The sequence below is a fragment of the Enhydra lutris genome, unplaced genomic scaffold (assembly GCF_002288905.1).
Source record: "Enhydra lutris kenyoni isolate GAN:26980312 unplaced genomic scaffold, ASM228890v2 scaffoldscaffold25, whole genome shotgun sequence".
Classification (NCBI taxonomy): Eukaryota; Metazoa; Chordata; class Mammalia; order Carnivora; family Mustelidae; genus Enhydra; species Enhydra lutris.
This window is the reverse complement of record NW_019154109.1, coordinates 24,748,165-24,773,262: the sequence shown is the minus strand read 5'-3', so window position 1 is coordinate 24,773,262 and position 25,098 is coordinate 24,748,165. Positions and strand designations below refer to the sequence as shown.

Genomic DNA, 25,098 nt, shown 5'->3' with positions numbered 1-25,098 from the left:
AGCTCTCTGTGGCAGAGACTGCTGACTGTCCCCAGTGTCCCTTCTCTCCTTCTTCCCATTAACCACCAGTCAAGCTCTAGCAAGACATGTGGCCACCCAGGCCGACTCAGTGCCCAGCCCCCATAGAGGAGGTGCGGTCATGGGATTAAACTCTGGTCACCATGTCTGAGTGCAAGTTTTATGAAGAATCTTGGGGCAGGCCTGCTCTCTACTCCCTCTTTCTCCACCATGGTGGCTGGAAAAGATGGTGGCATGAATGAACCCTGTGACAGGTAACCGAGCTCCCTGCTGACCTTGGGCTGCTTAGCCCTGGACTGCGACATAAGATGAAAATAAACTCATACCTCATTAAACCACCAAAGTTCACATCAGCCTCATTTGTCCCAGTTCCAAACTGAAAACAATCCAAACACACACCGACCTGGGAGGGACAAACTGTGACACACCCGTACCGGGGGATACCCTTCAGCCACAAAGATGAATGAAGTAAGACATCAATGAATCCCAAAGTCACCACTCCAAGTGGAACAAACTAGACCAAAACTAAATAAATATATGTCTATGAACCACTCCATTTTTGCGCTCCTTGTTAGAACATCTGGGTCCATCCCCATAACTGTACCTGCTGTTCTTCCTATTGCTCTCCGTGAACTGAGCTGGTGGCCACTCGAAGTCGGTATGCATGCACAGAAGGGATCGGGGATCTGGAGCCTTCAGCAGGGCTCAAGGCTACCTGCACAGACTCTATCTGAACAGCCTCCCCCAACGCCTTAACCCCCCACGTGTCCACGGACAATCCAGAGGAAGGCAAGATACACAAAAAAGTGGGGCCCAGTCCCCCTTCCTCCCTTCTTCCCCCTGTACCTTCCTGCAAGGCTTGGAGGACACTTCAAATGAGGCCTTGAATGCTCTCCTCTGTTGGGTCGTCAAGATGGTTCTGGGACGTTTGGGGCGTTTATGGTCTTTGCCGTCTTCGGCGGCTCCTTTCCCTGCCCCGTGGGCTGACTTGCAAAGACTTTCTTCATCATCGCTTTTGCCTAAAAGATGCAGAAAACACTGTGTTAAGTTCTCCAAAGCCACTTTCTGGAGCTGTATGTTATTGTATAACAAGGCACTCGGGTCCGTGTTCCCGGGATGGCTTTCCAGATGAGTGTAGGAACCTCTGAAGGACTGACGTGAAAGCCTCCACTAAGAGGCCAAGGAAAGTCCTTCTAAAATCTGGAGACAGCAACCAGAGAGTGTACCATTACGGCTCCGCACATTCTCCCAGGGTGGTGTCTTAGCTCCAAAGTTACTAACTACATCACCTTGAGCAAGGCACTTAACTCTCTGACTCGGTTTCTTCACGTGCAAAACTGGGACAGGAGAGAACCCACGTCCCTCGGGCTGTTGTGAGGATTAAATGAGTTTCTCAATAAGGCGCTCAGAACTCTGCGTGGCATGTAATAGATGCCCAAGAAGCACTGGTTATTAATATTATTTCTTAAAAGTCATTTTTTCAAGTCTAGGCCTGGAGAAGTTTTGTATAATTTCCTAGATACCGTGTCTGAAATTCTAGACACCACCAGGGGGAGGAAAATATTACTGTTTAAAAGGCCATGGAGAAAATAAATAAATAAATAAATAAATAAATAAATGGCCATGGAGGACCAGCATGAGATTACCTGCAGGGACGGATAACAGAATGGATGTAACACAGGTAGTCGGGCAAAACTGCTTGTGTATACAGTAACGATTAAAGTAACTGTATTTGCTTTTACAGGAATTACTTCACAAGCACTGAGCAATTGGAGGAAGGAAGCAAAGCCTTCAGTAGCCATCGCAGCCTCTCCCAGACTCCCTCTTGCATCCCATGGACATCACCTCACACTTCTGAGAAGAGGCTTCTAGGGTTTGGGAGATACGACGGGAGGGAGATGTTTTCCTAATCTCACATTAAAAGCCATCGGCAGTTATACGGCCAAACAACCTCACAAGAACATTTCTCACTGGGTCTTCACAGAGCTGAGCTGTCCCCTTTCCTCTTTCCACCGTTGGGATGGAAAGCCCCATCCCGAGAGTGTCCTCAGCTCTGGTGTCCTGACACTGGCTCCCCTTCTGGCCATCTCAAGAAATCCAGGAGGAGGGGACCCTCTGTGTGTGAGCCACACAACCCTTGTTCTTCATCCCACCCTCCTCTGTAAAGGGGATGGTGCATACACCATTTTAGTTCAGACTTCTGTTGACTGTTCCATCCGAAAGGACGATGGCTTCTTTTCTCTGTGAACGTTCAGACATACAGTTGGAACATGACGGGACACTAACCCGTAAGTTCCTGGAGGGCATGACCCGTTCAATGTCATTGAACAGGTCTGATGTGAGCACACCTGGGTCTCCATCCACCCTGGCCCCCCATTATAAGCATGGTGCCATGAGAGTGTGGACATGCCCTGGGCCTCAGTTTCCCCACCTATACCACCGCAGCAAATGGTACCCCACCTCAGGGAACCACGATACAATAGCCCAAATCACACAGGAGGCTTGAAATAGATGTGGAGAGAACATCTTTTCCTTTCTGCCTCACTCGCCTAAGAGTACAGGGGGAAAACCCAGAAAGATTGAAGAAGAGATAACAGAGGAGTATCCTCGTGACAAGGAGTGGCTACTCTGACATCTTCACCTCTGAGGCAGCTCTTCCTTGGGGCAAATCCAGTTAGCTGACCTCAGCCATCCCTCCGTAGGATCTTTCTAGAAGGATATTTTCAGAATGGCAGGGAAAAAATGAACACATAACAACTAAAAGCCATGGGGAAATAAGAAGACCCCACAAGAAGATAGACAGTGGGAAAAAAGGCATTGACTCCCCACACTCACCCCTGCAAGGCCCTATACCCCACCGCTCAGAGACCCCCTCTCCCCAAGCCCAGTCCTTCACCGAGGCCAAGAATTCTGTCTGCTGCTGGAGGGTCAAAAGGATGTTCCTCTGTTACCGATGAGGCCTTCAGTGAGTTTTCTTTGGAAATGGGCTGACACCCCCACTCCAGGCTCATACAGACCTCCTGCAAGGCCAGCAATGAGTGGGAGCAGAGTCTGGAATGAATGGCTATGAGATCCCACATGCAGACTACGTCTGAAAAGGCACTCGTACAATTCACTGTCTCTCGCACCTGAAACTCCTATAATGCTGCATGTTAACTCTACTGGAATTTCAATTAAAAGCTTAATTTCTTTTTTCATGCTGTTTCCATTCTTTTTTTTTTAATTTATTATAACATATAATTTTATCCCCAGGGGTACAGGTCTGTGAATCACCAGGTTTACACACTTCACAGCACTCACCATAGCACATACCCTCCCCAATGTCCATAACCCCAACCCCCTTCTCCCAACCCCCCTCCCCCCAGCAACCCTCAGTTTGTTTTGTGTGATTAAGAGGCACTTATGGTTTGTCTCCCTCCCAATCCCATCTTGTTTCATTTATTCTTCTCCTACCCCCTTAACCCCCCATGTTGTATCTCCACTTCCTCATATCAGGGAGATCATATGATAGTTGTCTTTCTCTGATTGACTTATTTCACTAAGCATGATACCCTCTAGTTCCAGCCACGTCGTCGCAAATGGCAAGATTTCATTTCTTCTGATGGCTGCATAGTATTCCATTGTGTATATATACCACATCTTCTTTATCCATTCATCTGTTGATGGACATCTAGGTTCTTTCCATAGTTTGGCTATTGTGGACATTGCTGCTATAAACATTCGGGTGCACGTGCCCCTTCGGACCACTACGTTTGTATCTTTAGGGTAAATACCCAGTAGTACAATTGCTGGGTCGTAGGGTAGTTCTATTTTCAACATTTTGAGGAACCTCCATGCTGTTTTCCAGAGTGGTTGCACCAGCTTGCATTCCCACCAACAGTGTAGGAGGGTTCCCCTTTCTCCGCATCCTCGCCAGCATCTGTCAGCATTTGACAAAGTACAGCATCCCTTCCTGATCAAAACTCTTCAAAGTGTAGGGATAGAGGGCACACACCTCAATATTATCAAAGCCATCTATGAAAAACCCACAGCAAATATCATTCTCAATGGAGAAAAACTGAAAGCTTTTCCGCTAAGGTCAGGAACACGGCAGGGATGTCCATTATCACCACTGCTATTCAACATAGAACTAGAAGTCCTAGCCTCAGCAATCAGACAACAAAAGGAAATTAAAGGCATCCAAATCATCAAAGAAGAAGTCAAACTATCACTCTTAGCAGATGACATGATACTATATGTGGAAAACCCAAAAGACTCCACTCCAAAACTGCTAGAACTTGTGCAGGAATTCAGTAAAGTGTCAGGATATAAAATCAATGCACAGAAATCAGTTGCATTTCTCTACACCAACAAGACAGAAGAAAGAGAAATTAAGGAGTCAATCCCATTTACAATTGCACCCAAAACTATAAGATACCTAGGAATAAACCTAACCAAAGAGGCTAAGAATCTATACTCAGAAAACTATAAAGTACTCATGAAAGAAATTGAGGAAGACACAAAGAAATGGAAAAATGTTCCATGCTCCCGGATTGGAAGAATAAATATTGTGAAAATGTCTATGCTACCTAAAGCAATCTACACATTTAATGCAATTCCTATCAAAATACCATCCATTTTTTTCAAAGAAATGGAACAAATAATTCTAAAATTTATATGGAACCAGAAAAGACCTCGAATAGCCAAAGGAATATTGAAAAAGAAAGCCAAAGTTGGTGGCATCACAATTCCAGACTTCAAGCTCTATTGCAAAGCTGTCATCATCAAGACAGCATGGTACTGGCACAAAAACAGACACATAGATCAATGGAACAGAATAGAGAGCCCAGAAATAGACCCTCAACTCTATGGTCAACTAATCTTCAACAAAGCAGGAAAGAATGTCCAATGGAAAAAAAGACAGCCTCTTCAATAAATGGTGTTGGGAAAATTGGACAGCCACATGCAGAAAAATGAAATTGGACCATTTCCTTACACCACACACAGAAATAGACTCCAAATGGATGAAGGACCTCAATGTGAGAAAGGAATCCATCAAAATCCTTGAGGAGAACACAGGCAGCAAGCTCTTCGACCTCAGCCACAGCAACATCTTCCTAGGAACATTGCCAAAGGCAAGGGAAGCAAGGGCAAAACTGAACTATTGGGATTTTTATCAAGATCAAAAGCTTTTGCACAGCAAAGAAAACAGTTAACAAAACCAAAAGACAACTGACAGAATGGGAGAAGATATTTGCAAACTACATATCAGATAAAGGGCTAGTGTCCAAAATCTATAAAGAACTTAGCAAACTCAACACCCAAAAGCTTAATTTTTTAAAAAGGCATTGGAACATAGAAAATATCTCATCAGGGGGCGCCAGGTGGCTCAGTGGGTTAAGCCTCTGCCTTCAGCTTGGGTCATGATCTCAGGGTCCTGGGATCAAGCCCAGCATCGGGCTCTCTGCTCAGCAGGGAGCCTGCTTCCCTTCCTCTCTCTCTCTCTCTGCTGCTCTGCCTACTTGTGATCTCTGTCTGTCAAATAAATAAATAAAATCTTTAAAAAAAAAGAAAGAAAAGAAAATATCTCATCAGATAGACACAACAAAATAAAATGCAACTGTCTAATTTAGGAACCTCATGTTTTATAATTAGTTTTGTCCAAAAAATGATATTTGCAAATGTTTTCTGGGGTTGGTCCGGCTCTCCAACAGTCATGCCTCACATGGTCTGATGCAAACGCTCATTGATAACTAGGAAAACAAAACTCCTGAAAATGTAAGGTCTAAAATCATGCCAGATTCCTTGATGATGTCTCAGACACACTGCCATCCTTTGGGAGAGCAGTGTGGGCTCCGAGTCTTCCAAACTCAGGTTTAAATTCTGGTTCGGCCAGTCATGTGTGATGTCGAGCAAATTCTCAAGACTCCGTTGTCTCATCGGGGAGAGTGATGGGGTTGTTGGCATTAAATGAGATACATGGAAAGGGTTTAGCGCTGTCTAGAATGTAGCAGGTGCCTACTAAATCATCACCGTCATCGTCACCATTATTACTTCAACATAAAAGAAGTATTCTTGATCCGAGACACATGTTTTCTGTTAATAGTTGCCTGTCGACCGGAGTCTGAGTTAAGGTTTTACAAACCCAGCGTTCGTTTCTCTTTGCAGACATGACCCCAGCCAACGCTGAGAGTTGTTGGTTGTAAGTACAGGAGCCTGTGAGTGCTCGTGAGAAGGAAGGTGAAGGGCAAGAGAGGGGGTTGGGCCAGTTCAGACCCAACGATGTAACTGCTGAAATCTGTTGGGAGCCCCGGAGGTGGGCTGGCTGAGGCCCCTCGGGTCGCTGTGTTTCCGCTGTGTTTCCCCCACTCCTTGTCTGGGATCCCGGCACCTTCCCCAAGAGCTGCTGCTCCATCACGGAACAAAGGGGAGGAAGAACGAGAACTAGCTCCTAGGCTAGTCCCCAGGGCCCACTTTTGGAGGATGTGGGAACACTGCGTGGTTCATTCATCCTCTCCCCATCCCTGGAGGAGGAGAGATGAAAACATTTGTTTTCAGAGGAGGAAGGTGAAGGGGGCAGGAGGGGGGAGGACAGAAAGAACGACATTAAGATTGGTCTCAAGAGTTTCTATTGATTTTGTGGTACATTTTCTCCCTTCGATCCCTGTTTTCAGCTCCTAATATCTCTCTCTCTTCTGTCTCCTCAGGTCCCACCTTTTGCCTTCCAAGAAGTGCTTCGTGCCCTAGACCAGGGGCCTACAACCTTTTTTTTGGTAAAAGGCCAGCGAGGGTCTATTTTACTCTTTGCAGGCCTTATAGTCTAGTGCAACGACTGGCCTTTGCCACTGGAGCGCAGAAGCTACAGACCATGAGTAGGAGTGGCTGCGTGCCAGTAAGACTGTTCCAGAAACTGGCCCCAGGCCAGATCAGGCCTGCATACCATAGTGAGCTGATCCCTTCTCTAGACCTCTCCTGACCTCCTGTTTTCCATCAAAACTTACAGATCCTCCATCCCAGTCTTACAGGTTCTGACTCTTGGGATGGAAAGCTCTGCTGACGGACACCAAGGCATCCGCGAGGCGCACAGTCCACCATGTTCTCTCCCACGGTCAAAACCATGTCTGCATTGAACAGAAAACGCCCCCAAGCGAACAGACACCTCTGTGGGATGTCAGGTGCCCTGGCAGAGCTGAGCAAGAGAGATTCCGAAGACAGAGTGGACAGGGGCCTCCTGGCATCTCTCAAGTGCCAACAGACGCACGACCCAGCCGCGGAGGAAAAGAAGTCGCTAATGTCGTCCTGCTCCTGACCTGCGGGACTGTAATTGTGACGGGCAGAACGGGGCCCTCTGACTCTGCTAGGGAACTGGCAGGCTGCTCCCAGGGGGTGTCCACTGAGGCTTCCTGCCCTCTCGTGCCGCAGGGACAGGCCTGTCTGACCCGGACCCCAACTTCTCTGCCAAAAAAAACACGCAATGCCTAAGAAGCGCATCTATTGACGGGTCCAAGGGAAAGAAACGTTGGAAAGAGCTAGGAACGTTCTCCCAGCACCAGCAGGAATGCTGGAGAGCAGAAGACGAAGAGACACTTTGAAACAGCAGAGACATAGGAGTGGAAGGAGGAGACGGGCCCACTCTGTTGCCAGCGCTCCCACACCCAGATGTGGGCTGGAGCGATCCCTCATAATTTAAGCTGACACCCCTCCGTGGAGATGAAAGGAACACCACTCGCCGTCTCCGACAACAAATGTCAGCCTCCCTCGAGGCCATTTAGACACAAACACGGCATAAATCTGACTCCTAGTGGGGACGTCCAGAGACTTATCTCCACGCACAGCCTACCATAGTGAAGTGAATTTGCTTGACATAAAGTCTGAACATGTTTCTCAGGGTTTTTCTTTCCCCTTTCTCATTTAAAAAAAAAAAAATCTGGAATGGTTCAGGGCTGTTCTTCCCCCTTGCCTGGCCCTCCCACTCGTTTATGACATGAGCAAGCACAGATGAAAGACCCCGCCATGGTTTATGGCCCTGAGATGGCTGCACTACCTGTGGGGCCTCATACATTCATTTCGGGTTGTTGGAAAAAATCCCAACGGCCCATAAACAGGGGAAGAGATATCTGAGCTTGGCCCAGGAGGTGGGGGGTGGGGGCAGAGCCCCGCGTGCTAGGGAAGGGAGAGGCAGGAACAGGCCTCAGATGCTTCCCCTGTGATGAGCCTCATAAATGTCCTTCAGGCTGGGGGAGGGGGGGGGGGGGAGGAGAGGAAGGGTCTGGGGCTTGCTGTGGGGGGAGGGGCAGGGAAAGGAGGAAGGGCGGCATGTATGAAGACAGGAAGCTATTTCGGCCGCTGGCTGCATGTCAGGCTCCGAATTCCTTTCTCCTGGAGCCAAGCAGCCGTCAACTCTAGGTGCAGTACAGCACCTAAAATCCAAGAGGCAAGACGATCTGGAGAAGTCAAGTCCGTGTAGCTACTGTTTGAAACTACCTTGCCCACGGTTCTGCATGGAGGTCTCGACTATGGCCAAACCCAGGTTCCCATGAAAGATCGGACTTGGAACTGGTTCGTTGCACCACTGACTCAATGAGCATCCATCCTGGGCTCCAGGCATGGACCAGGACAGCTCTGGGATATGCAGAGGATGGAGACGCACCCTCTGCTCTCACAGAGATCTCAGATCTGGAAAGGGGAAAGACCCAAAGCCCAAATACAGATAACTCTGCTCCAAGGAGCTAGGGAGGGGACCGGAGAAGATGACACCGTGCAAGTGTCACTGGAATTAAAAAAAAATGAGTTACACGAACAACACACAGCAGTTCCAGATATAGGCGACAGGGCGCTGCCTGTCCCAAGAGCAGAACTTTCAATGGCACAGAAGCAAGACATCGACGCAGGAGGGGGGTTCATCAAAGAGCAGGTGTGTGGGCACGCCGTTCCAGCCCAGGCTGCTCAGTGCACTGGGAGGGGTAACAAAGCCCTCAGATATAACTTACCCTTGCTCCTAAGGAACAGAAAACAGAGTTAGCACGTGTGAAACGATACAAAATATTACATAGAATTTGGCTAAGTTTTTTGGACATGGTGAGAAACATTAGCACAAATGTAGGCATTTAGAAAAGACGGTGCCATGAGCCAGAGAAGCTAGTGGCAGCAGCTTCAACATGGGGACGAGGGAGATGAGGCTTTCCAGGGGTGGAGGGCAGGAAACTGCAGTCCTGGAGAGCTCAGCCTGCCTCTAACCTCAGGATGGGAAGAAAAATGAATGCACGGCCAGGGACCAGGATGGGGACCTCAGGGTCTCGCTGGAGGGTACACAACTTGGAGGAAGAAGAAATTCAGGTGGAGAGGGGCCCTGATATCCCAGAGCCAATGCTATCAGCAATGATGAGATGAATGACAAGGGGAATTCTGAGGCTGGAGCTACACGGGGCAAGAGTGGACCAGGGAAGGCCTGGACGCCAGGCACGGAATTGCTGGGCCCAGGCAGGGTGAGGACAGCCACCTTGAAGACCGGACTGAGGAAATCACTCAGTCCCCAGGGCTAGACAGGGACCCTGAACAGAAGAAAATCCCCACACCCCAGGAACCAATTCTGTGTCAGGCCCTTTGTGTCCAGGGTACACAGGTCCTCTCGTCTCCATGGCAACATGCATGGCAGGTAATATCATCCACTCTGCTCCCACCTAAGGAATAATCACAGACTCAGAGAGGTTCGGGAATCTTCCTTCTAACACACAGGGCCCCGGTGGCAGGACCAGGTTTCATCCAAGGCCTGTCTACTTCCAGCCAGGCCCAAGGTGCTCCTGCAGGGAGGAGAAACAGACTTTTTTTTAAGAGATGGGAAGGGAGGGCAACCCTTTCGGGTCCCCTTCCTCTTTGGGGGTTTTGTACTCTTAATAAACTCTTCTTTCCTGCCCACCAAAAGAGAGAGAGAGAGAGAGAGAGAGAGAGAGAATGGAAAGGGAGAAGGGGGTAGGGGCAGAGGGAGGGGGTAGGGAGAAAGTTAAGCAGACTCCACGCCTAGTGCAGAGTCCGACAGGGTCCTCGATCTCATGACCCTGAGATCCTGCCCTGAGCTGAAACCAAGAGTTGGATGCTTAACCAACTGAGCCACTCAGGAGCCCTGAGAAATAGACCTTTTAACCAGCAAACCGGACATAAGTAAAGGACAGTTACCTGCACCTATCCCGGCCTAAGAGTGACGACAGTTAGCTAGCTGCCCTGTGTCCCATAGTCCACTGAAAGATCACTCTTTCTGTCAGGGGCTCTGCGGAGCGGTAGAAAGTAGCTCTGGTCACGAAATAAGAGAGCTGGATTCTAAGCCCTAATTCTGCTACTCGCTGTGGACCCTTGGATGAAATTCCCACATCTTGGAGACTCCATTTCTTCATCTACGAGAGAATATAAAAATCCCTTGTGCTGACCTAATCCTTGGCATGGGTCACTTTACAACTGCATTGCTTCTTTGTTTCTATCACAACCCTAGAAGCAGAAAATGTGTACTTGTCTTTTTTTTTTCCTTTTATAGATGCATAAACTGAGGCCCAAGGAGGGGGATGTATTGCCCAAGGGCACAGGGTTGGGATGCTCTGTCTTGTGCCCCACGCCCCCTCTCCGTGCCTCAATACATGGGATTGTGATGAAGTTCCAAGGGTACGTGGTATTTGCAAATATCAGGGACTGGCCGACTGCAGGTGGCGTCGCCATTATTAAAGAGTGAGGAAAGAAAGGCTCACGGCGAAGGCTTTCTGGGGGATGAATCATTCCCCACAAGCTCCTGTTGGAAAGCCGTTCTTTTCTGTCCAGAAGGGACGGGAACTCTCCTCCCTCCCCCACACATACCTGACCACGGCAGTCCCAGCCGCGATCTCCAATCACAGGGCGCTAAGTCTTTCCAGAGCACAGCAGACAGAAGCCAAGTGCACACCTGAGTCAGGCTGGAGGTCAAGTGTCCCAGAAAGGCACCTTTGTGTGGCCAGGCGCACAACGGATGGGGGTTTCTGTGCCAAGCAGGGGGAGGGGCCAGTGAGCCAGCCAGGACCCCAAAGGGAGCTACATCTCCACTCTGGGGATGCCGGCAGGTGCCACAGCCTGGACACCCTGCTTCCTTGCCTCAGTGGGCTGGTGCCCCGAGAGGGGAGCCTTGCCAGAGGAGGCTCCGAGGGAAACACGACAGTACTGGTGCCGGTTGCTGGGATTATCGTGGATTTGCCTCCGTTTGGGGCTTTTTCATGTTTGAACAGGCTTTGTGGTAATACCTACCCTGCCTCTCTCCCTCTCAACTCTGCACACTCGTGCACACGCACACACACACACACACACGTGCACACACTGCATCTTTCCTCCTGAGTTCTTCCACCGCTTTCCCCGTTTTAATAAAAACACGTTTACACGCGATCCAAACTGATAAGTGCAGGTGCAAATGCGGACAGCCCCTGCCCAGACTCGCCGTACGTGGAAACACTAGTAACTATGGCACCAAGGGATTCCTCTACTCCAACATCTCTGCGTGCAAATCAAGAACAGACCAAAACTCTACACGAAAGCCAGGTCGTGTGCTGTTTTGGTTTGGCTAGTGTCAGAGACGGAGACTGGAAGATTGTAACAAGCCACGTCCCATATCTGGGGCTCAGGGCTCAGCCTCTGGAAATGTTCATTAACCAGGTGACACCGGTGGTTCACTAGGTGTGGGGTATGATATGCATAACATTATTCCAGGTTAAAGGGACGCCTGGATGGCTCAGTTGGTTAAGCCTCTGCCTCTGGCTCAGGTCACGATCCCAGAGTCCCAGGATCGAGCCCTGTGTCAGGCTCCCTGCTCAGCAGGGAGAATGCTTCTCCCTCTGCCTCTCCTCTTCCCCATTCATGCTCTCTCTCGATCAAATAAATAAATAATATTTTTAAAAAAAAACCCAACAAACCATCGTCCTAGGTTAATTAGTAAGGTCTGAGTGCATCTGCTCTGGTTTAGACACAGACTAAAGTAGATCGAATACTGTATCTCTTCGGGGGAATCCAGTTTCTCTGCAGTAATTCCTAGTCTTCAGGAGGATAAAATTATCTGAGAAAATGAAACTGTTTCAAGTCAGGGTTGGGAGACAAGGGGTTAGTTATCTCTCCAAGTTAAGAAAGACCTAGACAACAACCCTCTAGGTGACCAGGGAGCTGAATGAGCTGGTGGATACTGTCAATGTTCTCACAGAAGTGAATCCTCCCCGGACAAGTTCATTGTGGACTTAATCATAGGGGGCGCCTGGGTGGCTCAGTCGTTTAGGCGTCTGCCTTTGGCTCAGGTCATGGCCCTGGAGTCCCAGGATCAAGCCCCGAGTTGGGCTCCCTGCTCAGCAGGGAGCCTGCTTCTCCCTCTCTCCCTGCTTGCTGCTCTGCCTACTTGTGATCTCTCTCTCTCTCTCTCTCTCTCTCTCTCTCTCTCTGGCAAATAAATAAATAAATAAGATCTTTAAAAAATTTTTTTTTAAAAATCATACAGAGGAATTGCTCAGATGACACAGCTGATCCGACCACCGGTGCCTTTGGCAGAGACATCCTGGTTGTGATTAGGCCCTATGCTGGTTTAAAGGGGCAAGCTGAGGCCAGGACCCCGGCCAGGTTGGTGCCCACAGATTCTATGTAGTTCATGCCATGAAACTGAGAGACTCAAAACAGCAGGGAAAAGTGAGGGCAGACACACAGTCTCTGTGCTTACCTCCACCACTCACCAGCTATGTGATCTAAGGCCAGTGACCTATCCTCTGAGCCCCACCCTCCTAAATTATAAAATCAGGGGAATAAAGACCTGGCAAGCCACCCTGTTAGGGTTTGAGAGCTCAGAAGTAGGAGTAGATAAAAGCACTTTTTTAAAAAAAAATAGTAAAACACTATAAAAATGTAAGATATTTTCAATATTCTTATTTTTACTAGGTCTCTTGATGGCTTAGGAAACTACTGCCTGTTTCCATTGACTATGAAACTCCCATGCCTCACCCAGAATGTTCCATCATTCCACAGCTACACTGGCCGTGCACCTACCACATACAGAGATGGGGTGAGATGGTATAGACAAGAGGAATAAAGTCTCTGCCTTCCTATCTCTGGTGGGAGAAGACAGTGAATAAATAAAGAAAAACATAATTCAGTCTATGACAATGTTAAATGCCCGGCATAAAATAAAATAGGGCTGCCGAAGGACCAGGTTGAGCAGAGAACACCTTTCTCGGGTATATACTTCTGTACCAAAAAGATTCCGATATTCTCCAGGGTCCACACGCCACTCCCTTCTCTGTCAGTTCCTTCCCTTTCCAAAAACCCAGAGCCCAAGTTTGTCTACCTCAAACCTTTATTATCCAAGAATATTTGAGTTAGAAGACAACTTTTTTATGTTGTCTTACGTTCTCTAACCACTAGAGCTGAAAATAATATCATAAACTCTAAGTGTGGGTTGGTTTTTTGTTTTTTGGTTTTGTTTTTTTTTTTTTTCAAAAAAGTCAATTAATAAAGAATGTATTAATGGTTTCAGAGGTAGAGGTTAGTGATTCATCGGTTGTGCCTAACACCCAGGGCTCATTATATCCTGTGCCTCCTTAATGCCCATCCCCCAGTTACCCCATCCCCCACCTCCCTCCCCTCCAGACACTCTCCGTTGTTTCCTATGATTAAGAGTCTCTTTCGGTTTGTCTCCCTCCCTGATAAAGTCTTATTTTATTTTTCCCTTCCCTTCCCCTATGATCCTCTGTTTTGTTTCTTAAATTCCACACATGGGTGAAATCATACGATAATTGTCTTTCTCTAATTGACTTATTTCGCTTAGCAGAATACCCTCTAGTTTTATCCAAGTCATTGCAAATGGCAAGATTTCATTTTCTGGTGGCTGAGTAATATTCCGTTATATATACAGACCACATCTCCTTTATCCATTCATCTGTCAATGGACACCTGGGCTCTTTCCATAGTTTGGCTATTGTGGACATTGCTGCTATAAATATTGGCATGGATTTTTCAAAAAAAGTACTGTGCTGGACCCACCTAAGAATCCTGTTAGGACATACTTCTGGAAACAGTATAACAGAGTGGGTAAAAGCAGTGCTTGGACCCAAATAGTTTGCTCCATCATTTTATCATTTAGCTGCTGCTCTTGGTCATGCTGCCTGGCATCAAGTCTTGGTCTTCCCATCTGTAAAGTGGGTTAAAAGCACCTACCCAATTGGCTAATTGTAATAGTGAAACTAAACAACTTAATGTATGGTATTTATGGTACTGAGCTTATGGTAAGAACTTAATAAATGCTCTCTAAATAAATATTATCACTATAATTCTATTTTCCATATAAGTAGAATAAGCTGCTAGAAAACAGAGAAACTTCTAAATAATCATTGTACCCTCCACCACAGAGCACCATGCTGAGCACTTGGGAGATTAATAATTGGTTGTTAAATATTTCATGTCCAATTAGTACAGAATGGACAGAATGAAGCCAAGAGTCACACTGGCGGTGCATGGCACAAACAGGCCCACCGCAGAGTTCTTCCTTCCCATTTTTCATAAATCCATTCCCCAATGCAAACCAACTTCCTGTGGTTACAGAAATTGTTGGAGAACCATACTCAGGGGTACAGGTGGGATGAGATGTATGCCCCTTAAGCTATGATCTGAATTTCTGAATTTCTTTCACATTGCTACTGATCCTACAGAGGCCCTGTGTTTCATAACCACCCAGTTATGTTTTCATGAGGAGGAGAAGACAGCAGGCCTTAAAAAGAGAGAAACCCCAAATTATGACAATCAGGGATAAAGGGAAGAAGAAGGGAAACCAAAGAAAAGTAAACTGGACATGTGGACAGAGAGAGGCCAGAACCATGAAGCAGGGACCATGGTGCGACCTGTCCTCCAGCCAGTCAACTGGTGACGGGGACACATGGTCCCCAGGGACAGCTACGGGGAGGAGGGGGAACTTGGCCAGGAGGCCCTCAGCCCTCTTGGGCTACCCTTCCCAAGTGAGAGATCTTCAACCAATATTCACGTGGCCGTGGTCCTTCACAGTGAAAACATGTGATTGGGCTTGGAAAACAAGTATTTTTCTGCAGAAAGAGCTTTCCCAAAATTAACTATCAACTGAGTATAATTGTATGCCCTAAAACCCACTACAACCATTTGGACCGTATTCAAGGCCATCACCCTTACGTGAAAGTGTGTGTCCTGAGATGATCCTGATGTTGAGGAAATCATTTCTGAGAGCACCCATCACGAAGACTTCATGTAATTAGCTAACTTTGAATTTCTAACACTGAAAACTCTTCTCAATACTGTCATTACTTGTAAACTCTAGAGTGTATTGTTGAAATAACAGAAGGAGGAAGGATGGTATTGCTCTGAACCAAAGACCAATGTAATTATAATCTAGACTCTAGATCAGTGGTTCTCAGATTTGAGCATGGCTCACAGCACCTGGAGAACTGGTTAAACATGGATTGGTGGGCCTCTCTCCCCCGACCCAGAGTCTCTGGGATGCTGGGCCTTGCCCCTAGTAGGTCTGGGAGAGGTCTGTGACTTTCCATTTCTAACAATTTCCCAGGCTGCTGGCCCAGAAAGAACACTTTGAGAATCACTGACCTAACACATTCCTCCCTCTCTTTGCATACCCCTACCCTTGCATGTATGCACAGGGAGATCCAGTAATCATAATAGAGTCTTTTTTTCCAGTTTTATCAAGAAAAAATTGACATCCATCACTATATGTTTAAGGCAGACACCATGGTGATTTCATTTATATATATTGTGAAATTATTAACATGATATGTTCTGCTAACATCCACCTTCTTATATAGATAAACAACAAAAAGAAAAGAAAGGAAAAAATTTTCTCCTCGTGATGAAAACTCCTAGGCTTTATTCTCTTAACAACTTTGCATGCATGGTACAGCAGGGTGAGCTGACCATGTCAGCCACCATCTCGTACATTCTATCCCTAGTCCTTATTTATCTTGTAACTGGAAGTTTGTACCTTTTGATCACCTTCCTCCAATTCTCCAATTTTCCCTCCAGGGTGCCCCTCTGGTAACTATAAGTTTGATCTCCTTTTCTATGAGTTTTTTTGTTTGTTTGTTTTTTGTTTGCTGTTTTTTAGATTCACATAGGAGATCATATAGTATTTGCCTTTGTCTGACTTATTCCCTTTAATACAATGCCTTTAAACTTCAACAATATTGTTGCAAATGATACAACTGCCTCGTTTTGCTGAATAATATTCTATTAGATATATATGACTCAACTTCTTCATCCATTCATCTATTTTTTTAAGATTTTATTTATTTATTTATTTGACAGAGATCACAAGTAGGCGGAGAGGCAGGCAGAGAGAGAGAGGAGGAAGCAGGCTCCCCGCTGAGCAAAGAGCCCAATGCGGGGCTCGATCCCAGGATCCTGGGACCGTGACCCGAGTTGAAGGCAGAGGTTCCAACCCACTGAGCCACCCAGGTGCCCCCATCCATTCATCTATATGGATATTTAGGTTTCCATGTCTTTGCTACTGTGAATAATGTTGCTGTGAACATGGAAGTCCAGATATCTTTCCAAGATCCTGATTTCAATTCTTTTGGATATGTGCCCAGCAGTGGAAATGCTGGGTCATATGGTAGTTCTATTTTTAATTTTTTTGAGGAACCTCTATACTGTTTTCCATAGAGGCTACGCCAATTGACATTCCCACCAACAGTGCACAAGGGTTCCCTTTTCTCCATATCCTTGCCAGCACTTGTTATCTTTCGTCCTTTTGATGACAAGCCATTGTAACAGAGATGAGGTGATATCTCATTGTAGTTTTCATTAACATTTCCTTAATGATTAGTGATGCTGAGCAACACTTCATGTGCCTATTCTAGGTTCTTCCATATTATCTTTCTTGGGGAAATGTCTATTTAGATCATTTGTCCATTTTTTAATTGGGTTATTTGGGGATTTTTGCTATGGAGTTGTAGGAGTTCTTTATATATTTTGAATATGAACCCCTTATCAGGTATATGGTTTTTAAGTTTTTTCTCCCATTCCACAGCTTGCCTTTTCACTTCGATGGTTTCTTTTGTGGAGCAGAAGCTTTTTTAGTTTGATGTAGTTCCAGTTGTCTATTTTTTTATTTTATTGCTTGGGCTTTGGTGTCCTATCCAAAAAATCATTACTAAGACCAATGTCAAGAAGCCCTATTCCTTTTTTCTAGAAATTTCCTGGATTCAGGTCTTGCATTTAAGTCTTCAACCCATTTTGACTTAATTTTTAAGTGGTGTAGAATATGAATCCAGTTTCATTCTTTTACATGTCAACATCCAATATCCCAGCACTAATTATTGACGTGACTATCTTTTCTCCATTGAGTATTCTTGACTTCCTTGTCAGATATTAGTTGGCCTTTTATGCTTGGGTTTATTTCTAGGTTCTTGATTCTGTTCCACTGGTCTATTGGCCCATTTTTATGCCAGTACCATACTGTTTTAATGACTACAGCTTTACTGTATAGCTTGAAATCAGGAAGTGTGATGCCTCCTCCTTCGTTCTTCTTTCTCAGGATTTCTTTGGCTATGTGGGACCCTATGTGTTCTACATAAATTTTAGGACTTTTTTTTCTACTTCTATAAAAAATGGCTTTGGAATCTTGATAGGGACTGTACTGAACCTATAGACAACTTTCAGTAATACTAACATTATTTCAACAGTATTAATTCTTCCAATCCATAAACATGTAATGTCTTTCCACTTATTTGTGTCTTCAATTTTTAAGAATATTTTATTTATTTATTTGAGGGAGGGAGAGAGAGAGAGCGAGAGAGAGCACATGTGCACAAAGAGGGTGGGAGGGGCAGAGAGAGAAAGAGAAGCAGACTCCTTGAACGGGGAGCCCTACCTGAGGCTCGATCCCAGGACCATGACCTGAGCCAAAGGCAGCCACTTAACCAACTGAGCCACTCAGGTGCCCCGAGATATGTTTTTATGCTTGATTTGTTAAGAGTTTTTATCATGAATGGATGTTGAATTTTGTTGAATGCTTTTTAAGCATCTACTGAGAAGATCATATCATTTTTTTCATTATATTAATGTGGTGTATCACACTTATTTATTTGTGTATGTTCAACCATCCTTTCATCCCAGGGATAAATTTCATATGATCATGGTGAGTGATCCTTTTAATGTACTACTGAATTTGGTTTGCTAGAATTTTACTAAGAATTTTTGCATCTATCTTCATCAGTGATTTGACCTGTGGTTTTCTTTATGTAGTTCCTTTTCTGGTTTTTGGTTTAAGGAAAATGTTGGCCTTGTAAAATGAGTTTGGGAGTGTTTCTTTCTCTTCAATTTTTGGCGAAAACTTGATAAGGATTGATGTTAATTCTTTTGTTTTTTTTTTAAGATTTATTTATTTATTTATTTGACAGAACTGGCCCCTGTGCTGTTTAGGGCACTTCAAGATGATGCATGCCAGTGGCTTCCCTTTGGTTTTCCCTTTCTTCTGAATTCCGTGGAAATGCCTGTAAATAACATGAATGATGGAAGGACTCCTCTGTATATTGAAGAATATTTATTTATCCTTGAAGATAAAGCAGCTGTAAGTCCAAGAACTCCTTCAGTGGGAGAATAAAATTCAGCTTTACAGAAGTTTTATTCATGCACAATTTCTCAGGTGCACATCCATTATTCAGAATGTAAAGAAAAGCTGTATTGACTTCAAACCTGAAAGCAAGTTCAAGCTGCAGCCACTGAGCTAGCACATCAGTACCTACATTTCCCCCAAAACTCAGCTGGACCTGTAATGGCAAGGCGTTCCCCACTGTCCAGCTGCTTGATAGCCTCTTGCTCCCATTCTCATTGGTATCAGTGGAGATGAGACAGCTGACTGCAAGGGAGGGCTCATTTAAGGCTTGGTCTAAGACATGAAGCTAAATGGACACACTTGATAAAATTCGTGTTTTGTGAGAGATACTAGTTTCAGTGATCTGGGGTTTATAGGCAGAAGGGCTCTCAACACCTGCCTCAATCCTGGTAGAGATGATAATGAGCAGAAGCATAGAGAGCAACCTGATGTGAGGGTAAAGGAGAGGGGACTCATGCTGCAGAGTCCTTTCAGGGGTTCACCATTGTCTTACCAGCTCAGGCATCCGTGGCTCTGGTGTTTAGTAGCCACCACACTTGACAGAGAGGAAGGAGAACTGCCAGTGGCTTTCTCTGTGTTAAGTTCTGCTTTAAATTTTGACCGTTGTTTCTACCCTCCTGGTTGGCCCCTGGCTGATACAGTTCCCAGAATGACAAAGGACTTCACGGTTTTGGCAGTTGTCTCTTCATTTGCCAGGTAAGCCTCTCCAGACACTTCAGATCACTAGCCATACTGAAACCAAAGTTAGCTCAAATCACCTTCCCACTTCGTTATTTTTCTTGGACTAGTTTTGAAAGCTTCTGCCAGAATAGCAGTTAAGTAATGAAATGTGGCAATTATTACTCCAGGATTTAGACTTTGGGTACAAGATTTGTTGGAAACAAGTACTAGAGCGCTCTGAGCAGTCAGCACCATGGCCAGATCCAGAAGGCCACAGACAAAACTGGAAGCCAGGAAAGACTTTAATGGAAATTTATTCCAGGGATGGGAGAGAGAGAAACTGGACAGCTTATAATTTTTGCTTATAGCACATCTCTTCAATTTGTGTCCAATATCTGTACTTCTCTGTCATATACAGACCAAACAACTAAGAAGACAGGTGTTGGCACATGCTGCAAGCCTCTGGGAATTGTTAAAATTGAAATGATCTCTACAAGCCGTCCTGGAAATTAGTTACCACCATCCATCAAATACAAGATGCTTTTAATTAGAAGACATGTCCTTATTTTATGGACCATCAAGAAAGAAAAAAAAGATGACCAATTAAACTTTGATACCTTACTTTCTCACTACATCTCAATTTTATGAGTCACATCCCAATTTTGGATATGTTAAAATGCAAACAATAAAAGTGGCTTAGAATATTAAATGTAGCATTGGCTCTGTTTTGGGCACCGAACTCTTCCTAAACCAGATAAACTGTTTAAGGGTCTTGTCATTCTAGAAAACCCCAAGGTTTAGGATCTTGGGCAGAGCATCCATCAATAAAAGTTACAGAGAGCCCTCTGTTCATGTCCATTATTGGTCCCAAATATCTCTTTGACCATGTCAGTGGTTGCAAGAGAGCCTGATACTAAACATGCCTTCTGTAGAACTATAACATGGGTGATACCTCCATTTCCTCAACGATGATGGGATGGAATTATAATAAATGAGGTCTTAAATTCCCTTCAACTTGATCTTCTAAGTGAAAGGGGGAAATACAAGCACATATGTTGTCCGTTTATGATCACTATATTGACCAATCGCTCTCAAGGAATTTTTCCGTCCCCAGGGTCATCTGCAAATGTATGAAGGCTCTTTGTCTCATTGGCACAATGCCTGATGACCTCACTGGCATTTAGCAGATGGACGCCATAGATGCAAACCAGCAAACTGTCTCACCCAAAATGCCAGTAGGGCTCATGCTCAAGTAACTAACTGAGACCTTCTCAGAAGGCATTTGTGATAGTATACACACACCTCTGAGCTTATGCTCTGTTTCCATAATGATTATTTTTCTATTTTTATTATAATGTTTTAATGCCGATAGCATAGAGGGGAGATAGCCAGACTGCCCCTTAGGCAATGCCTAAAGAACTCCCCCAAAGCCTTGGCATTTGCTATCTAGATGAATATCTGGACCTTAACATTCTCCCATGAACTTCTCGAGTTTTACCTTTTCTGGTGCAGGGTGGGACCAGTCCCACACATAAGGCAATAATTCCCTGCACGAGCTGAGATAAGAGGAACCCACAGGGTTCCCACGGTCCTGTTACATTACTCACAAATCTGCACATGGAGTTATGACTTACCTTCCAGCTGCTTCTCGCTGGAACATGCTGAGAAAAAGGACAGCATCAGAGAAATAAACCTCGCAAGAATTTAGATCAATGACTTCACGTTACAGAGGAGGAAACGGAGTTCCGGGTAAGTGAAGGAGCTCATCTGAGATCATACACCTACTATTAGTTGCTCCCAATCCAGGCTGCCAGCCTGTTGGCTCAGAGTCCAGTGCCACCCGGAGTGTCTGTCATACGTGGTGAAAAGACAAAGTCCTTGACGGTGCTGATCAGACAGCTAAACGACACCTCAGTGTAAAATGTTACTGACTCACTGCCCAGAGAGTGAACTATTCTTTTCCCCCTTCTGAATACTTCAGTAAGTATCTCCCAGGAATAAGAATATGCTTTCATAACCATAGTAAAACTGTCAACATTAAAAAGTGACATTAATACATTCTAAATCTGAATCTTTATTTTGCTAATTGTCTCTATGATATCCTCCTTCTCAAGATCTAACCCAGGAACCCACACTGCAATTAGTTGTTGGGGCTCCTTAATCTTCTCCAGTCTTGGACAGTCCTTCAACCTTTGACATTCATGGGCCTTCATGTTTGAAAAATACAGGACAGTTATCTTGTACAACATCTACCAATTTGGGCTGACCTGAGGTTTCCTCGTTATTAGTTTTAAGTTACATGTTTTTGGTTGAAGCCACAGGAGTGATGTTGTGGAAAGAGGTAATTCTTGCTAATCTCATACACTCAATTTATAGGGTTAAACACTACCCCTCAACATTCGTTAATAAAACATTCTTCTAAAGGGAATTATTCCATCTTTGGGGCTTACTGAGTATGTAGATGCAGTATTTGTTTGCTTTTTGGTATGGGTCTTCATTTTTCATAAGTCCTAAAGGGTACTTTCTTAAACATAAGCAGTTGTATAAATTATAAAGTATGGGAGATCAGGTAGAGCAGAGAGTAACTCTAGAAAACACTTTCTCAAGGATGTTGTAGGAAATAAATCTTTAAATCAGCTTCTTTGCTGATTACTGTCTTCTTCATACTAAAGAAGGACTTCAAAGTCATACTCTGCTTCACTTAGAGTTCTGTTTAGTTGGGTTCTCTGACCCTACCTTTGATGCAAAATTAGAGTAGTTATTAAATCTGAATAATCCCATTTCCCCTACTTAAACTAATATAAAAGGCATTTTTTACCTGTTCTGAACATTATAAATTCTAAAGCATATCATTTGAGAATTGTAGCCTTCAGGATACTCTGAAACAAGTTACTCCCACTACTGGAAATTTGCCTACAGACCACCCACTGCATTGAGGGCATCATGGTGACTGAAACCAGGACGTCATCTGCATCTGACCAACACTCTCAAGAGAGATCTCTCAGACAAGGAGGAAGAGAAAGCTCCTTCTGCTGTCCTTCCTGATCCTTGAGCACATCCAAGGTCAAAGCAGATGAACTGGGTGGGGGAAGTTCTGTAAAAAGCCTGCCTCCCTGAATCATGGTGGAGGAAGAGCTGGGGATATATATGCTCCTGAGCTAGAGCAGCAAAGGGTCTCAGTGGAGGGTGTGGAGAGTCCCATGGGGGGCTTGACATTCTGGCAAGATGTGCTGCCTTGGCCGAAGACCTCCACATTGGGAGTCACTGTGTCCGAGCTCAAAGACTCAGAGTTCATCCAAGAGAGGGAGGCACTTCCATTTCTCTTTTTCAACCTGGGAAGAGCACCAGAAAATGCCAGTGTGTGCTTCTACCAGCCCTCTGAAGGGAAAACCAGATCTCCATGGGTCTCGCTTATGTAGAACATGGAGTAGACTTACAGCATCCCACAGAACCATGAGACAACAGCAAAGGAAGGAGTGGTGAAGGGTGAACACTCTTTTGTACCATTTTCGGGGATGGGGGGCGGGCATCTGGTGTCACTGCCTCATCTCCTCCTGAGGAAACACTACTTCTGCTGAGGTGAGGAGTTTCCTAGGAGCAGCCTGTTGTCTATGAAGAAAATAAACACAATTCAAATAACCTGACTGCCCCAACACATAATTCTAGACGAATTCTTGGGGAAAACGCTAGAACCAAAGGAATGTAACATTGGTTACATTCCCTTTGGCATGTTCCACTTTGCGGAGATTGTGTTTGGTGTCCTTTGTCCCTCCTTCAAGAACCTGAATTCCCTTTTTTCACACCCCAGCTGTTAGATGACGTAATGCCAGCTGTGGTTCCTCACGTCCCTGTCAAGCAGCCTTACACACAGCTTCTCATCCATATGCAAAGGGCACTGTGGTGAGTCACGGAGGCGTCCTTGGAGTGTCACAACATCTTGGGTTTCATCACTCTCCTTTGCCAGTGTATGAACAGGCTGTCACAAGGACCAGCAGAAGTCCCTAGTGCTTGTGTAGTGATGACAAGCTCTCTTTACTGAGCATTTACTTTGTGACAAACACTTTATATTAGCCTATTGTAAGCATCATAACTGGCCATTTTGCAAGTGAGGGAAAGGAAGTAAAAGTGTTTACCCAAGGTCACCAGCTATTAGGAAGAAGAACCAGAAATTAAATCCAGTGTCCATCACCCCCAAAGTCTTGGTTTTAAAACACTGTCTTAGCTCAATCACTGACGAATCCGTTCCTCATCAATTTCTCTCTTCTCTAAAATCATGTCGGGGCACCTGGCTGGCTCAGTAGGTGAAACGCCTGCCTTTGTCTCAGGTCATGATCCCAGAGTCCCAGGTTCGAGCCCCACATCAGGCTCCCTGCTCAGTGGGGAGACTGCTTCTCCCTCTGCCCTTCACCCCACTCATGTTCTCTCTTGCTCTCTCTCTCTTCAAATAAATAAAAAAAAAATCTTTAAAAAAATCATTTGAACACTTAAAATGTACATCAAAATCAATGTCCATTTATTCAGACAATAATTAATGGCCTGCTGCAAAATTCAAAAGGGTGTTAGAGTCCATCCAACTATAGAGGTGGTATCATTTGTATCATTACGTTCTCTGGCAAGCAGTCTGAGGCTGGCCCCAGAGGATGGGCTCAGGTACTGTCTGAATGAATGACTTGGGAGGTGATGGTAAGAAAGAGGGACTTGCAGAATGTGTGTGTGTGTGTGTGTGTGTGCGTGCATGTGTGTGCGTGTCATTTATTCCACAGAATCAAGGTTAAAAGGAATTTCAGTAACTGTTTCATCCAAGGCATGTATCTCATGCCCACATCCTTTCATATCTATCCATTCATAGTATGGGTAGGGGTACAGCAAGAAATATGGACAGACAGGAGATACTAGTCACAATCTGAGGTGGATGGGACAAAGAAAAAGCCCCACTCGGTCATAGGATTATTCTAGAAGGAAAAAAAGGGAGTTGGGAATCACCACTTAACACTTCAGGGCTCGATTAGGGTCTGGGTTCACACGTTTCCTGGTGGAATCAAAGTAATACACAGCTGTCCCAGGATGAGGTTTAGATCCATTTCTGTAGACAATGGTCACTAACAAGGACAAAAGCCCACTGCTCCAGCTAAGGCGACTCGTATCTGATAGGCTCTATGGGCTACTCTAGTTCAGTACTTCTCAAACTTTACAGGCAACAGACAGGTTTCTGTCTCCTACCCGCCCCCCTATTAAATACGTCAGAGTAGGGACTAAGAACCTGCATTTCTAGGGGCACCTGGATGGCTCAGTTGGTCAAGCATCTGACTCTTGGATTCAGCTCAGGTCATGATCTCAGGGTCCTGAGATCGGGCTCCATGCTCCCAAGGAGTCTACTTGTTCCCCGTGTTCTCTTTCTCTCCCTCTCTCTCTCACACAGAAATAAATAAAATCTTTTAAAAACTAATTCACATTTCTAACACATTTCCAGGAGACACTGAGGCTGCCACCTGTGGAACATTCTTTGAGAACCACTGCCCTACTTGATGTTTGTTGCTGCTCCTTTCATTTATTTGCTTCCCCAAAGCCATGTAAACTCTGACAACGACATCAGTGAAGACACTGATGAAAAACTACCTAGGATTAAACCTTCCTTGTTTCCGTGATTCTCAGATCCATGCCTGGCCTCCCTCTTGAACCTGAGACAGATGTGTACGACTGCCCCCCAGATGTCCACATCCCCATTGTCCACAAAAAATTTCCAATTCAACATGCCTCACCCGAATCCATTATCAAGCTTCTTCTCTGAGCGTCTATCTCTGCTTCTGTTATCA

At 45.2% G+C, this 25,098-nt stretch overlaps 1 protein-coding gene across 1 annotated transcript in view; it reads right to left on the bottom strand.

Annotated features, from left to right (window-relative positions):
* The window catches only part of LOC111151156 (LIM homeobox transcription factor 1 alpha), a 154,343-nt gene that overhangs the window by 7,680 nt on the left and 121,565 nt on the right, over positions 1 to 25,098 (bottom strand). The window contains exon 4 of the mRNA XM_022508949.1: positions 865 to 1,037. Coding sequence (XP_022364657.1) covers positions 865 to 1,037 — 173 coding nt within the window. The remainder of the gene's footprint in view (positions 1 to 864; positions 1,038 to 25,098) is intronic.